This window comes from Mollisia scopiformis (assembly GCF_001500285.1).
Source record: "Mollisia scopiformis unplaced genomic scaffold LY89scaffold_2, whole genome shotgun sequence".
Classification (NCBI taxonomy): Eukaryota; Fungi; Ascomycota; class Leotiomycetes; order Helotiales; family Mollisiaceae; genus Mollisia; species Mollisia scopiformis.
The window spans coordinates 992244-1007247 of record NW_017263582.1 but is presented as its reverse complement, the minus strand read 5'-3'; the positions used below and the strand labels follow the sequence as shown (position 1 = coordinate 1007247).

General features: G+C 46.9%; 7 protein-coding genes across 7 annotated transcripts; 2 read left to right on the top strand and 5 right to left on the bottom strand.

Moving 5' to 3' along the window:
• Nucleotides 1–513: 513 nt before the first annotated feature.
• Nucleotides 514–1325, top strand: LY89DRAFT_178515 (uncharacterized protein). The gene is made up of 3 exons (XM_018205596.1): nt 514–704; nt 761–957; nt 1073–1325. Exons 1-3 carry the CDS (start codon nt 600–602, stop codon nt 1098–1100), a joined length of 330 nt encoding a protein of 109 aa, XP_018077661.1. The 5' UTR covers nt 514–599; the 3' UTR covers nt 1101–1325.
• On the bottom strand, nt 1324–2485 carry LY89DRAFT_680074 (dienelactone hydrolase family protein-like protein). Its single transcript, XM_018214004.1, has 3 exons — nt 2214–2485; nt 1988–2159; nt 1324–1929 (listed from the first exon to the last, which is right to left on the bottom strand). The coding sequence occupies exons 1-3, from the start codon at nt 2317–2319 to the stop codon at nt 1449–1451; spliced, it is 759 nt and encodes a 252-aa protein (XP_018077660.1). The 5' UTR covers nt 2320–2485; the 3' UTR covers nt 1324–1448.
• A 355-nt stretch (nt 2486–2840) lies between these two features.
• LY89DRAFT_777079 (uncharacterized protein) lies at nt 2841–3933 on the bottom strand. The gene is made up of 2 exons (XM_018222107.1): nt 3726–3933; nt 2841–3624 (listed from the first exon to the last, which is right to left on the bottom strand). The coding sequence occupies exons 1-2, from the start codon at nt 3882–3884 to the stop codon at nt 2974–2976; spliced, it is 810 nt and encodes a 269-aa protein (XP_018077659.1). The 5' UTR covers nt 3885–3933; the 3' UTR covers nt 2841–2973.
• A 668-nt stretch (nt 3934–4601) lies between these two features.
• On the bottom strand, nt 4602–6943 carry LY89DRAFT_680073 (uncharacterized protein). Its single transcript, XM_018214003.1, has 4 exons — nt 6715–6943; nt 6564–6665; nt 5251–6515; nt 4602–5198 (listed from the first exon to the last, which is right to left on the bottom strand). The coding sequence occupies exons 1-4, from the start codon at nt 6760–6762 to the stop codon at nt 4712–4714; spliced, it is 1902 nt and encodes a 633-aa protein (XP_018077658.1). The 5' UTR covers nt 6763–6943; the 3' UTR covers nt 4602–4711.
• Nucleotides 6944–7049: 106 nt separating this feature from the next.
• LY89DRAFT_680072 (uncharacterized protein) lies at nt 7050–9028 on the bottom strand. Its single transcript, XM_018214002.1, has 5 exons — nt 8898–9028; nt 8511–8843; nt 8172–8461; nt 7866–8120; nt 7050–7810 (listed from the first exon to the last, which is right to left on the bottom strand). The coding sequence occupies exons 1-5, from the start codon at nt 8932–8934 to the stop codon at nt 7223–7225; spliced, it is 1503 nt and encodes a 500-aa protein (XP_018077657.1). The 5' UTR covers nt 8935–9028; the 3' UTR covers nt 7050–7222.
• A 479-nt stretch (nt 9029–9507) lies between these two features.
• On the top strand, nt 9508–10498 carry LY89DRAFT_573879 (NAD(P)-binding protein; the record flags this gene model as incomplete). Its single annotated transcript, XM_018208706.1, has 4 exons — nt 9508–9549; nt 9601–9866; nt 9924–10246; nt 10326–10498. The coding sequence occupies 4 exons, from the start codon at nt 9508–9510 to the stop codon at nt 10496–10498; spliced, it is 804 nt and encodes a 267-aa protein (XP_018077656.1).
• A 596-nt stretch (nt 10499–11094) lies between these two features.
• Nucleotides 11095–12297, bottom strand: LY89DRAFT_573606 (putative aromatic peroxygenase; the record flags this gene model as incomplete). Its single annotated transcript, XM_018208692.1, has 1 exon — nt 11095–12297. One exon carries the CDS (start codon nt 12295–12297, stop codon nt 11095–11097), a length of 1203 nt encoding a protein of 400 aa, XP_018077655.1.
• Between the last annotated feature and the right edge of the window lie 2707 nt (nt 12298–15004).

The following is a 15004-nucleotide window of genomic DNA, read 5'->3' as shown; positions in this document are numbered from 1 at the left end:
GAAAAAGTCCGCTTGTATCCAGGGTTATCAATCAGCTGACAAACTTTCAATACATCTGCCATGGGATTAGTTACCCCGAAGACTCCCGGAATAGCTTAATTGAAGCCGCTGGGCTTCTCATTTTCTATACAACTCCATATCTGGCTACCTTTCTGAGCTTTCGAAGGCCGCAAATTTTTCCCTTGACAGAGAATTGCACTTTTCATGTAGGTAGTCATGCTGAGAAGTAGCTTCAATAATGGGATGCGGTAAGATTCCGCATGAACCCCGCATTGCCGAGAACCCCACGGTCTTTTCATACGGACCCCTCCATGAGCCAGAAGCTGAGACTCGGAATAACCTTTCTATGCTTGCCGTCTGGAGCTTACCTCTCAATTCTTTCCTTCCATTCTATATATCCTTCTCATCTTCTTCATTGACCACTTAATTGTCCTGCCAAAGATCTAGATTTTTGACCCCTCCATTGCCCCTCGCGTACCTTACAGGATAAAAGCTTCGGACTTCCCCACTACTGCACTGCAACAACTTCTTTCCTTCCATTGCACAGCAGCGAACACAGCATCAACTCAATTGGAAAAACAATCTGAGCAAGAAGCACAATGGCATCTAAGATTGTTCGCATTACCATGTTCAAGCTACCTCTCAAGGAGGACCAGCAGAAACTCCTGGGCTTCTACAAAACGTTGAGCGAGACTGCTACCAAGGTATCACTCCTCCTTCCCAAAGCTATGTATGAGACGGTTCTGACAACAGCTTATAGGGTGGTAAGCCGTATATTCTGTCTTTGGCGGCGGGCCCGGCGTATGAGGATGTGCGATCGCAGGGCTTCACATTGGTTGCGAGGTCCGAGTTTAAGGATATGGAGGATATGAAGTATTATGATGATGGGTGCGAGGCGCATGCGGAGTTGAAGAAAGGTGCTAAGACTTTGGGTGTTGAGGGGGTTATGACTGTTTAGTGAGTTGAATCCCTTTGGTTTGATTAATGAGGTAGTGGCATTTTATTGGGAAAGGCTGCGGGTGGATTTGCGAAATGGGAAGGATTGTTTGAGCAAGAGCTAATGTTGATACAGCTACACCCCAGAAGTCGTCAAGGGCTAGACACAAGATCCTGATTGATACAAGCTTCAATGGCAGATAAGATTCAGATTAAGGGCATACATACGGGTTGGGCTTTGTCTCAGCAAACGGACTGGTGTGGTCAGACAAAGCAAGACAGCGGTACTCAACACGCTTGGACTTTAAGCAAGAATATACATTGAATCACTTCAAATTCAGCGATTGATATTTTGCTAGTTTCATATATATAAGCTTTTTCTCCACCATCGCCCCTCCATCAGCATTAACCTCATAGTTTTGCATAATTCCCATTCCTACCTCCAGGAACGACTCATCAGTGTCTGCTCAGCATCCACTTCACCCCCGTTCCGCTCTACAACGAAATACCACTTACAAATACTTCCCAAAGAACTCCAACAAAGTCTTATATCCCCTCTCGTACTCGCTCTTGACCCTCTGATCCTCCAAATCACTCCTAGCAGCCATCCATCCATGAATTTGATCTCCAAAAATTTCAACATGTTTCTCGCCCTTCAAATTCTTCTCAAACTTCTCCACATCATCCTTCGGCTCGTCCTTGCTGGCCAACATGCACAGCGGGATCTTGATATTCTCCGCCTCGGAGGGATCAACCATCGCAGGATGGCATTCTGCTCCAGCTTTGAATGGTGTAGATGTTGTGGATGTAGTCAGAGATACGATCTTTCCGCCCCAGCAGAAGCCGACTACGCCCCAGGTGTTGATTGAGCTGTATTTCGATTCGATTTCTTTGAGGATTTTGGGGACTTTCGCGGCGGTTGCGGGAGGGGCACCGGTCGTTTGGAAGAAGTTTCCTAGTTTTTCGCCTTTTTCTTTTGTGTCGGGAGGGTACCTGAGAGATTAAAAGTCAGTTTATGCCGTCGCAGATGGTAGCTAGGTGAAAGTCGTACCAGGAGATATCAGCAGGGTTACCCTCGAACCAATCAGGCATGAAAACTTGGTACTTGGTTTTGTCGTCTGCGGTTGAGAGGATATCGGCTCCTTGGAGCGATTGAGGGAAGTATCCGAAGATGTCGTAAATGTACAGAATGGCTTTGGTTGCATCGGCTGGACCAGTGACGTCTGTTGGTCTTTCTGTTAGCAATTGACGTGCGACGAAGCTGTAGAGATACTTGCAGGTCTTTAGACCACCGATTGTTTCGTATTTTCCCTTGGGTTCGTAGCCTTTGGATACAATGGGAGGGATGCTGCAGCAAGCTGCGCTGTGTCCGTGCATTGCCATCTTGTGGTATTTTTTATTGATCGATGAAGGTTTTGTTTGGGGTTCGAGTCGAAATGATGGAGCGGTTCGGATCTTTGGTTTTGACAGTGCGACTGAAGTTCTGAACAATTGCAATCGCATGAGGTTGAAATTGGAGAAGTGGCGTTGTATCAGAGAGGGGTCAAGGTGCGGGGCAGTCTAAATGGAACCGAATGTGTGACGTTATCATTAAGATTATAAATACTGAGAACATAGGTATGGAACCATGCAGCTATCTCCACGGCAAAAGGGCAAAAGGGATGAATTGACACTAATAGTCGCTAATAAGATCTACAATCTCATAAACTTCAACATTTGGATTTGGTACCTTCTGGCCACTCGAATATTTGAATTTACAAGTGTGAGTTAAGAAGTACCTTCTTTGAAGCTGGTTTCCTGTAAAATGACTGGTAAAATATAAACTTGTACACTTTGTTGATAATTGCCGTTGCATTCGATTTCAGTTCAGTCTCATTAGCGTCGTCTAGGAGGTTGAGGAGGTTGTGGTACCATTCCCCAATCCTCTCGATGAGATGTGAAGCGTGCTTCTACAAAGTATATCGAAGGAAGTTTCCATTCGGAAAGGTCATCTAGACCGTCGACCTGAAGATCCTCTTCAGTCTTCCCAATCCTCATCTAATATGATCTTCGGAACATACGCCGTCTCTTGAAGGCTCCCATCATCTGGGTATTCCGTGCTGATAGTGCGACCCAATCTTCGACGCCTGGATAGTCACGCTGTATAAATTCAAATTCATGAAGTGGTGATCTTGGTTCGGCAAAGGTAACATGTGGATCTAGGATAGGGTCGACAGCGTCATCGCTGTTGACGACGATATATACTCTGGCCAGGTCCCCAACTCTCCACATGGCAGCTACGCTTTCTGCTTGCGAATCCAAGTTTTGATTGACTTCCTTCCATTTGTCGTAGTCCAAAGCGAGACAACCAAGCTTGTTGTGTTGACATTGGCATGACTCAGGTATTTTCGCATCGTGACGAATTTGCGACCATGGATATCGAGGGCAGCTTGAGCAATAGAAATCGATACTCCACCATGAAAATATTGTTGCACCAGGTACCCAAACAACATCCTGACTGATATTCATGTAGCTTTTGGTTTCATGAACTTCCTGTCCTGGAACACCGACTTGGAAGTACGGAAATCTGAATCTCAGCACCGCTTCTCGAGCTTCTCTGCAAGTTTGCATGATGATATTGACCCGGCTTCGACTAAACAATCTGCCTTTTATGATATGTACATGGGGGAGCGTCAAAGCAATGTGCCACTACAGCAAGTCAGTGCTTAGTTTTCTCTTGGGAATAAGGCTGAAGAAGACCTAATATGCCAAGATCGATGAGGATGAAGAGCACAGGACTTGTTGCTTACTATGATGTGCCGTATGTCGAAAGGCAGTTCCTTGAATTTCAAGAATCGTGGACACGATGGACTATTTTGGAGGATTTGAATTTGTCTGCTAAGAGAAGAGTTCGTGGCTCGTAACGTGGCAATCTCATTTTGCAGTTGAGCAATGCTTGTTGGATCCATGTCGGCAACTACTAAACAGATTCTAGAGACGTAGGATTTTGGTTGGGACTTTGACGACACAATCCGTTGCTGTTGGAGAACGGACGAGTGATCTGTCGGGTTCATGAATAGTTGTCATTATGAAGTCCCACAGTTTAAATGGGTTTGAGGCAAGGGAGTGAAGAAGCATTCTTCAAAAACCAAATGGAGCACTAGCGTCATGGGAATGGCACGTGGTCTCGCGTTTGCTTTTTCTTCCACGATTTCCGAATTGAACTGCTCTCGCTCTTCCGTTCTCTTACTTCCTTCGACACCATCTCCGGGGCCTGCCAGGGCGAGCAATAATACATGATAGAACAAATTATTGCTGATTTCGACGCATAGTAAGAATATCCTCGTTCCTGCAGGACTTCCAGTACCTCTGCAATGTGCCATTCTCGTCATTGCAAGGCGCGTTTGCGAAGATTCGAAACAGGATTCCAAGGACAGCTCCCGACATCGAAGGTCCTGCAGCGACAATAGCAGAGGGTTCCAACTTGAAAACACTCGTCCAAGTACCCGCCAACCTATTGAGCACGCTTTCGGCATCTGTCGATAGCCTTCAAAATGACATCGCAAAACTTTGTGCAGAAAATACTACCCTGTCGATGCAATTCAGACGTCTGCAAGAGGTGTCCGGTGGGACGGTCTGGAGATTCAATAAGCTCCCAGTAGAGATTCGTCGAACGATCGTAAGTAGTAGAGTCTTTTATTCTTCATCCTGGCCAAGTTGCCGCAGGTATACATAAACAATGAGATCTTGGTATATATGCGCCCCCTCCCCTACTCTCCAAAATTCAACTATAAATTCAAAAAGAGTTCGACCTCTTCTTCCTCTCGACACCTCCGTTACCGTCGTCTTTCGGCTGATTCGAGAGCGGCACTCGCGTCCTCATTCCCCCTTGATCTCTCTCCCATAACATCTGCCGTCTCAAGGAAGCCGACAACTCCGAAGCCAACATGTTCCTCCTTACAGATCTCGGAGAAAGCTCAATCTGATCCGCCGATCTATATCTCTCCCTACTAGGTTGACCTTTTGTTCCAATATCGATTGGTTTTGCAGTCTCTCCTTCAGTAAGCATTGAAGTGATGAGTGATTTGCTGGATGGTTTCGAGCTGCTGCTTTTCATGGAAAGGACATCGTGGTTATTGGATGATGAGCGGCCGTCAATCGAATCCTCCCACTCCGACATCGAGTCGTCTTCGATGGCACATTCGCTGCTGTCGCATTCTTCGTCTCGGTCTGAGATATCTTCTAGACGAGTTGGTACCCAGATGGGACGTTCATTTGTATCGCTACGTCGCAATCAGTATGAGACATAAGAGAAGTAAGATTATTGGGACGTACTTTTGCCCACCATCAGATCCAGCGTCCGATCCTCCGTCCGAGCCATAAGAGGAGTCAGCACTTCGAATATTGGTGTCCGGCTTCCGCGTCCTGCATAGATATGGCGGTTTTTGATACATGGAAGAGAAAGAGTTGCGTCCAGATGTGATGCCCGAACGGATGACAGCAGCGCACTTGTTTGGCGAAACAATATAGCCAATGAATGAACAAGCCGGATGAGCTGGAAGAAGATCCCATATCATTACAGGAACCGAAAGCGTTAACAGGGTCGAGTATCCTTTGTATACTCCTTCCACTGTGGCATATTTCGCCAGAGCTGGAAAGTCTGCTAACCAGCGTCGGCAAGATACGGCATCAAGCGCACCCTGATCTCCTTCGAGCGCAATGGAAATGAGGACATGCGGTACTTTGTAGTCTCCATTTGGTCGGCAGTCTGTCAAGGGATTGACGAATGTTTCCTCGTCATCAAGATCCATCGCATCAATGTACGAAGTTGACCTTGGTTGTGCAAGTTCCTCTCGAGCCGGCGCCTTTTCGGCCGCTTTGATGCTCAGCAACGACGATATCTCGATACCAGGCGCCTTTGGATCTCTAGTGTATACCCAGTGGATTGGCGTTGAGCACCATTCCCATTTTCTTCCATCTCTTCCTTTCTCGGGCCGCTTCTGCTTCAACACAAAAAGCACTTCGGTGTGAAGCATGGCAGCAGAGAATGATGGCTTGTTGGCCCAATCTTCGAGTACCTCAATGAGTGTATGTGTGAACGAATACTTTCCAGGTGGGGGTGCTCTCGTTTCCCAGCCACAAGCAGCAATTGCTTCCATGGTTCCTGAACCTGACCCAGCAGCTGAACTTGCAGCGGCACAGCAATCAAGCAAAATCAGAACATCAGACACAGCAGTCCCGAACAGAGTCTGAATCGCAGACCAATCCACAACTGGAGAATCTGGTTGTGCCTTGCACCACCACTGGTTCTGTCGTGCGTTGTTGATCTTGCCGTGGCCACCATAATACACAATGAAAAGATTACCTTCCTCGTCGAACTTTTGCAGGAATGTGCAGGTCATGCTGGTGAGTTGGATTTGCGAGGCGGTCGATGGGATGAGCCATATTTCCGTGTTGAAGCCATAGAGTTTATCGAATACATCACACAGCGTCTCTATCTCGTCTTTGACTTGCAGTTCATCTTCCTGCCATCGGATCAGGCAGACATTGACGGTGTGGTATCGAGATCGTCCTCGGTTTGGAAAGGCTTGATTAGCAGCCTGACTTTCGTGAGCAAATTACTTCATATGTTCCAATTGGCATCGTACATCTTGAAGGGTATCTGCAAATGCTGAGATATCACTGATGTGGTATGTTGATCTAGAAGTATCGTGAGTCGCCGGGGTTGGTGGGGTTAACGGACTCTCCTCCTTCTGTCATCAGTGTTTCGTCCTTAAATGCGATCAATGGTCAGCTTGCCGTGCTGCTGCTGCCTGCAGAAGACAGCGTGTAGAAAGGAACCTCCATCTCAATTCGAGTGAGCCAGGGGCTCGGAGACACAATAGAAACGAGGCGAAAGCAGAAGCATGAAGGAATTGTGAACGAGACAACATTGTTACCTGGAGCCTCATCATGTAGGTTGTCACGCGACGAAGAGCCTCGATTATCCTAATGCAGGCTTTGACGTGGATTGGGAGGTCACAGGTCGTCGAAATCGGTGAGATCTTTAGGTTAGAGGCGTTCTAGATGAGCAGGGATGTTTAAAATAGACATTTCACGTGCCGCGCAACCTCTCACTTCTAGGTTCAATCGCTTTCCAAAGTATCAATTGTTAAATTGTATTGAATTATGAACATATCACACTCCAAGTCTGGTCATAGATTGGACTTATGAATGCGGATTCAATTTCATGCGCCCATTAAGCGAGGGGCGCTTCAAAGGGGCCACTGCCCGCGGAGTATTGATACCATCGAACAATGTACTTTCCCTAGATGAAGGACGGCATGATCCCACCAGAACTAAGAACAGCTCTGATCTTCTCGGTGTAGCCAGGTTCCTTCTCTGCAAGATCGTCCTGAGCCCAAAGAGACTGTATTGTTTCCTTCATACCTCGAAGACATCTCAAGCTTCGATTCTCTTCTGTCCTAGAAATGAGATCGAGTACTATCAGTCTATCTTCATCGGTCCGTGCTTCGTTCGCGATGATTAGCAAGGGGAACTGCCTGTGCAACGACTCGAGCCTAGAGAAGATATGGAAGGCGCTTCGAGTCCTCGAGCGCAACTTTTCAGATTTGGTCGAAGAGTCACCTAGCGAACGCTCAACGAAGATAAACAGCGCAAGTTTGAATAGCTCCTCTGTCATCAATTTTTCTGAGACCATTTCGCTGGGGTCTAAACCTTCCATTGGGTTTGCGATTGGCACATTAATACTTCTGATTTTCCATTCCAGGACAGCCAGTAGGTCTTTGTGGTTAAGTCCAGCTGCTCGGCGACTTTTCGCTTGCAGAATCATGGTGAGCACGTCTGATAACTTCCTGAGATTTGAGTGGCACTGGTATGATGTTTCATTGAAAGCCTATTTCCGACAATATAAGCAACTCTTCAACTTGATCTGTTGGGGATGAACAAACCTCAAATAAAGAGTAGAGATTGTTATTTTGAACCAGAATATCGTGGTCTCCAGAAATGAGTCTTTTCTCTCGGGAACTGAGACCCCAGTAGTGGAGGCTAAATGGGGCTAAGACATCATGATAGGACGCCCAATACAACAGAGCAGCCAAGTCGCCGGTCTTATGAAGTTTGTCGATGTTGGCCGCTTTTAAAACGGTCTTGACACTGGAAATATAACCTATCCATAGGTTCGAAGTCTCCGAAGAGTGTTGTATCTGTAGACTGAAATTAGTTTTGCAACTTTGGGTAGTATTCTACTAACTAACCTCGAAACAACACAACAGCATCAGAGCGGCTATATGGGATACCGCCGTATCACTATCGACACCAGTCTTTGCCGAAGTCGCGAGATCAGACAATGCAGATAACTTCATCCGAGCTGCATGAGACTGGAAGCCGTGGCGGTGGAGGGAAGAAAGCGCGAGGAGAGAATGTAACACTGCTGAGGATGATGATGTACTTGGGGATAAAGCTACACGTATGAGAACATCTCGAAGTTCAGGAGAACCCTCGCATGGCCCCATCGCTGTTAGGGATGAAGAAGCAACACACGTAACTAATTTCGTCAACGTGATATATCTGCGCAAACTGCATAGCGCACTCACAATACTGAAGCAGATTGTAGTCGGTATCTGTCGTTATCGAGGTCCATGATATACTTCTGGGGACAATAGGCAAGCAAGGCAAGTGACCGAAGCCTGTGCTGGCTAAGTAATGGTATAATTCGATATCCGAAGTCGACGTATTCACAATTCGAACTGGGGAGTACAAGCCACTATTGATCTTTCCGGTCCCGGTTAATGTTTTGCCGAGTATAGATCGTTTACGGTCATTCCTTCTTGGCCAGGATAGGCGGATTTCGTATCCTTGACATTTGCGGTTTGAACGTATGCATTGCAAGCAGATTGGGAAACCCCGATCACATGAGATGCGGCGATCTAGACGATTTATCAGCAGATGTGGGGCACTGGGGAGGGAGTCTGGGATCAAACCTTTGCATGTCCCACAGGCTCTACCTGAGGATTTCATTTGCAATATCAGATTCTATGTTTTCAAAGACTCCGTCGTATTCGCAGAAAGTTGCCTCGATTCATATCGCAGAGTAAAAGTGTATGTCTGGGGTACATGTACATATGCCCTGACAAATGTGTGTTGATATGTCAGCAGAAATGTTTTACAAGTTGGGATGATTCGAATGCCGAAGTTGGCTGCGCCTCATGCAGGTTGGACCTGGCGGAAGAAAAATGGCAACTATCCACGAAGCCCACATTTTGATCGCACCAATAGTGAAGGGTGATCAAGATGGTCGGTGTTCGCTAAACTTAGCGATCCAGGCCCTGAGTCATTAGCGAGTGTTCGCCTGGAACGTAAGTTGTATGGCATCTGCACCTTTGACTTGAGACAAGAAGATTGGCAACTATCATCGAACACGATGAGGTCTGCCAAAGTCCGAGGAAAGTTTGTCAGAAGTGTCGGACTCAGAGGTCCTTGTGGCCTCCGAGTTATTGATATAAAGTCGATGGACATCTTGATTAAATCATCAAATAGATTCCAGCAGAGGAGCAACCAACATCACCAACAAATCTTAATCCCAACATCAATATGTCCTCGTATTTCATTACAGGTGTCGCACGTGGGCTTGGAGTAAGCATCCTAAGAAGCCTCACGAGCAAAATGTCTAATTCCTGCAAATAGTTCGAGTTTGTTCGTCAACTGTCGACTAACCCAGCAAACACCATCATTGGACTTGTTCGTGACAAAACCGCAACGGAAAAGAAGGTTTCAGAGGAACTCTCGGGTCGCAAGAATGTTCATCTCATTCAAGGAGATATGGTGGATTACGCGTCACTGAAGAAAGCTGTCGACGAGATAGCAACCATCACTGGAGGGAAACTCGACTACGTTATCGCTAACGCCGCGTTCTTGTCCGTCTGGGCTGCTTTCGAACCTTTTAGTTTGTTGTAAGTTGATTGTCCTTATATGTGTCCAGAATGATGAGACTAACACTTAACCAACAGGGCAAAGGAACCCGAAAAACTTGAGAAGGAGTTGGTAGATATGTTCACCGTCAATGTCGTCGGAAACATTCATTTGTTCAACTTGATCACACCACTCGTTCTCAAGGGGAATGGAAAGAAAATCATAGCGATTTCTTCGGGGTTGGGAGATCAAGAAATGGCTATAAACTATGAGCTTTTCCAAAATGCTCCATACTCCATCAGTAAGACTGCTTTGGACATGGCAGTTGCCAAATTTCACGCCGAGTATCGTAAAGATGACGTTCTTTTCATGTGTATTTCCCCAGGAATGGTTGATACTGGCTACATTGATCCGGAAACGGGTAGGTTATTCTTTCGTCAACGTCATGCGCAATGTACTGTACGGAACTAACGGTGATGCAGAGACCGATGAGAGGAAAGCATTACTTAATGATATGATCGGAAAATTCATGAAATATGCTCCTGATTTCAACGGCCCGACTCCTATCGACGTCGCTATTCAACGCATCTTGTCTGTCATGGACAAGTCGAGTGTTGAAGCTGGCGATGGTGGAAAGTCGTTGTCTCAGTTTGGGAACAAACAGTGGTTGTGAACGTTCGTGGCTCAACAAAACACATGTGCGAAGAAGGTATAGACAGTAATTCGATGATTAGAATGCAAAGGTAGTCGAGCTCTTCTCTCTTGCTCTTAAAATGATTCATTCTGGCCTCTGTGACAGCACTTGCGCATTTTCACACCTCTCCATGAATCCAAAGTCATGGCATGTCACGACACAAGTGATAGACTCGGTTTCAATTTTCTCCGTATTATGTGAACATATTAAATTGAAAAAAAAAAGATATGTTTACACAAGAAGTTTTAAACGTAAAGTGTGATATCTTCCTCGACTCGACCCCTCTAAAGCGGGGTACTCAAAGCCACTATGCCTATTTGAGCTAGACGGCGAACAGCGATTTGAAACACGAGAAAAATATAGATGATGGTATGTTGAACGTTGCTTGAAAGTGCTGCAGACTTTTCATTCATTATTGAGAATCGAACTATATACAATTGGAATCCATCAAGAAAGTTGTTTCCGCCCCGCTATGTCAAAACATCCAAACATTCATCAACAGACTCAGCGCGTGTCTCGCAGCACCGCTAATCATTTTCTCTCTCCAATGGCCATCATATCAACCACCAAGACTATTACTTGGTGAGTGGAGAAGGGCAGCCAAGGTTCTCAAACTGAGGAGCGACCTTGCTAGCCACAAAATTGAGAGCATCGACCGTGGGAGTAATAATGCTGTTGAGGTATGATGGTATGCTCTGGGTAGCGAGTTGGTAGAGGAGGCAAGATGTCGCTGTGCCAGGAGCCGCAACGAGAGTACCGTTTGTGATGCTACCAAAGTTCAAGAGGTCGAAGCCACCGTTGCCAGTGGCACCACCGAAGAGAACTGGGTACTCGAGGTATTGAGCAAGAATCTCAGCAACGACATCGTTGTTGGTGTAGGGACTGACTCGGTTGTACCAGTTCGCTGGAATTTGCTCAGCGTGGTTGAAGGTGTAGGTTCCGTCTGATTGCTTCTCGGCGCCGAAGAAGGAGGAGATGGTAGCCTCGTCTGGAGTATAGTCTGGTCCGGACGGCATCAACTCGTACAAAAAGGAAGATGCACCGAAGAGCAAAAGAGAGAGAGGGCCGAAGTAGAAGTTGGGGTTCTCAGCAAGAGATTGTTGATATCGCTGGTATCGGTACTTGGCAAGGCCATCTCTGTTGTAAAGACCGCCGGTAGTTTCGGTCATCATGCCGAAAAGAGTTCCGTTGAAAGAGAAGTTATCGCCATCGCCGAGGAAATAATCGTCTCGAGTCAACGATGTATCAGCCTCGAACTTGTTGTGTCCATCAAGACCTGGTTCTGAACCGGTTAAGAGTGGGCTCCAAGAGGTTCTGGTGGTAGCATCACAACCGATTGAAAGCTTCTCGGTGACAAGATCTCCGTCGGTGAGAGTGAGACCAAGAGCAGCGAGGAGAGTGGCCAAGTCGTAGCCGACATTGTACAGGTTCTGCTGAGCATCGACGAGCTCGCTGAATGTTGTAATACCGTCGTGGGCGAGGAAGTTGTGGTTGGCAGCGGTGTTCAGTCCAGGGCAGGGGCCACGGATATCGTTTGGTCCAGGTGCCACAAACGCATGGGCAGTGTCGCCAGGAGCTGGAACTTGATATCCACCCTTGCCATTACCTTGCGAGCCATTCTTCGCGCCGTTGTATGGGTACTCTGCGGTGATGCCAGGTGCTGGGACGTGATCTGGATTGTTTGGGCAAGTTGCTGGTCCGCCTGGGTTTGAACCTCCCGACTGTTGGCGCTTTGCATATCTTGCTCCTTGAAGCATGCTGGAGTCGACGCCTGGCATGTTTGCCACGAAAGGGAAGGCAGTTACTGCTTCAGCCGCAAGGGCTACAGTCATTAGAGAGTACTTCATGATTCAGAGTATAGAATGAGCTGATTTGTGTTGCTCGAAATAGGGGTAAGTTTGTTGGTGATTTGGTGGACAATATTCCGGAGGATCCAAAGGCTCTATATATTCTGAAGATCTCAAGGCGCCAGGATTGAAGAGGAAGTACCGAAAAGCCTCCTACCCCACAATCGACTAAGGGCAACTGCCACCTACGGACTGTGGATGCTTCCTCGGCTGGCCCACTCTGTGTCGCTGACCAAATTTGAGGAGCTTTTTACAATTTCGCGAGAAACTCCGGACCAGACATATGAGGCGGGATGAGGATCCCATTTGCGGGATTGGCTGAAGCCTGCCGAGGGGCTTAAAAGGGGGTGGGATCATGGCTGAAAGCCACACACCTTCGAAAAGCAACGATGACTGAAGTGGATACGAAGTCGATGACAACTCAGGTCATTTGCGAATTAGAAAAGCCACATTGGTCAGAAGTTCAGTTCATTTCCAGCCGCTAAGGGGCCAAGGGGTTGCGGCTTGATGATCGACAGCAAGCGCACAAACTTTAACGAACGGCCTCCCCAACTTCAGATATGTCCAATCGTCTGTCAAGGCCTGAAATAAATACCGAGGCTTGGGAGAGCGTTCGTCTGTAGTTGCGCGCATCCCTAACGATTGTGTATTCCTCAGACTTGACCACCTTCTCGTTTCTCAGCACAAACTAGAGCCAGTACGCAGAGTGTTTGATACATGCACTTACCTCGAATTATCTATCTTGAAAATACTTCAGACAATTGAAGAGACTCGGGGATTTGGAAGGATGATGTCTTGCATCTTGCACGGCTTCAGCTCGACATCTCGCCATTAGTCTTAGCAGGTTCCACTAAGCTCCAGACGATTTGACGACGTGCCCTTCGCACTTCTATGGCCCTTCTCCGCATTGAAATCCTCCATGAGCTATCACAAGTCACCATTGGCGTTTGTGGCACTCACTATTCTACCACATTCGGCAGCACAGATCCGTATGAGGCGTCTCCGACGTCTGAGTATAACTTGGCATGTCTGAATTGAGGCGAAGCTGCAATGCAGTTTCCAGGGACTGGATACCGCTCCGCTGAAGCTTATTTAGCGGAAGCAAGCTTACCCGTAAGGTTATTCTGTTTGTGGAGATGGCGCAATAGGCTTTCGGCAGTGATCGACAGCGGGGGAGGGGGTGAGCAAGGTACCGAGGATGCAGTCACTAGCGGTATCCACTTTTGTCTCCCCCTATTCTCTGTTGCCACTGACGATGTATCGAGTGATGCAAAGGATTTCTTGGATGGTGCTGACCATCCTTTCCCCTGCAAGTTGGCCATCTTAACATCTAAGATCTTTGAGAATTTATCTATGAACGACAACAAAGAGCACTGCCGGTACTTCAGCTATTCGGACCATCAGGGTCATGACGGACTCGAAGCCGTTTCTTTCTCAAGATCTCGACTTTTCCACCATGTGAAGATCTCCAATTCCAAGAACGGCAGATCGACGCAAGGGACTCCCTTGGATACACCAGATGATCGGAGTTTGCCTCCGCGAAGATGTTAAAAAATTATCAAAGATCTTAGATCTGCTGCATTGCATCTCCAAGCGGATCGTGCATGAGTGGGACAACTAAGTCATCGTCTAGAAATTTCCCTAAGAAAAGCAAATTCTCTCGACAAATCAAAGTATGATTATTGTCAAAGTCAAGAATGCGAGACGGGCACAGTGAGGGGGAATGTTACGTGACGTTTCTTTCTCGCCGAGGCACAAAGCAGTGAGCGCTGTCTTTTTACAAAGTTGGCAGATAGCGCAACGGGGAATGAAAAGGTTCTTGCTATTCGTGACTATACCTACCGCGCGTCCCGAACTTGTGCGGAGGTGTTAGATGCAACTTCCTAATCCATTTCGCAATGTCTTCTTTTAGCCTGCCGATGGAAGCGGGCCTTTTCCCCGACTTACCTTTTGTAATTTGGGTAGAATCTAAGCAGGACCAAGCTAGTTCAATTCTTGGTCTCTCGAGGTTGCTCCCAGCAGATTCGAAAGAGCAGCTCTTGCCACACAAGAAAGCATGGTCTCTTCACCGGACAAGTGTTTATTTCAGCGGCTTCGATTGTATTCTCCCCGTTCACGGAATCGGTTGCACAGAATCGAAGAAGAACATGCAACTAGATCTGCCCCCCTAATCCAGGAATATCCCGTAGACGAAGTACCGATTCAGATTATGCATTTCAGTCGGAGGCGAAGTGGCAATTGCCATCAAAAGTTCTGGACAACCAGTAGTCAGGTTGATTCAGAACCTAAAGGAAACCACTTCACTACTAGGTTGCTAGATGGAGAAAAATGACCGAGGCTAAATACAACTCTCTCATCTTGCAACTAAAGTCGCTGCATAGGGGACGTAGGGAAGTCGAGCTCCAGCCGACTTGCACTCACACAAATTTGGAGGAAATTTTCACTGGTACATCACATTTCATTGGAATCATTATTGTTTTTGATAAAGAACATTTTCATTCTTTGTTTTCATTTTGGCCTATTTATCAGACGACAGGACTTCGCCGCCTACTCACGCTAGACATTTATTTAGTGGAAAGGATTGTACCTTTCTCTCTCGAGATGGAGTTTCACAGACGGTACATGTGTGGATCTCCTC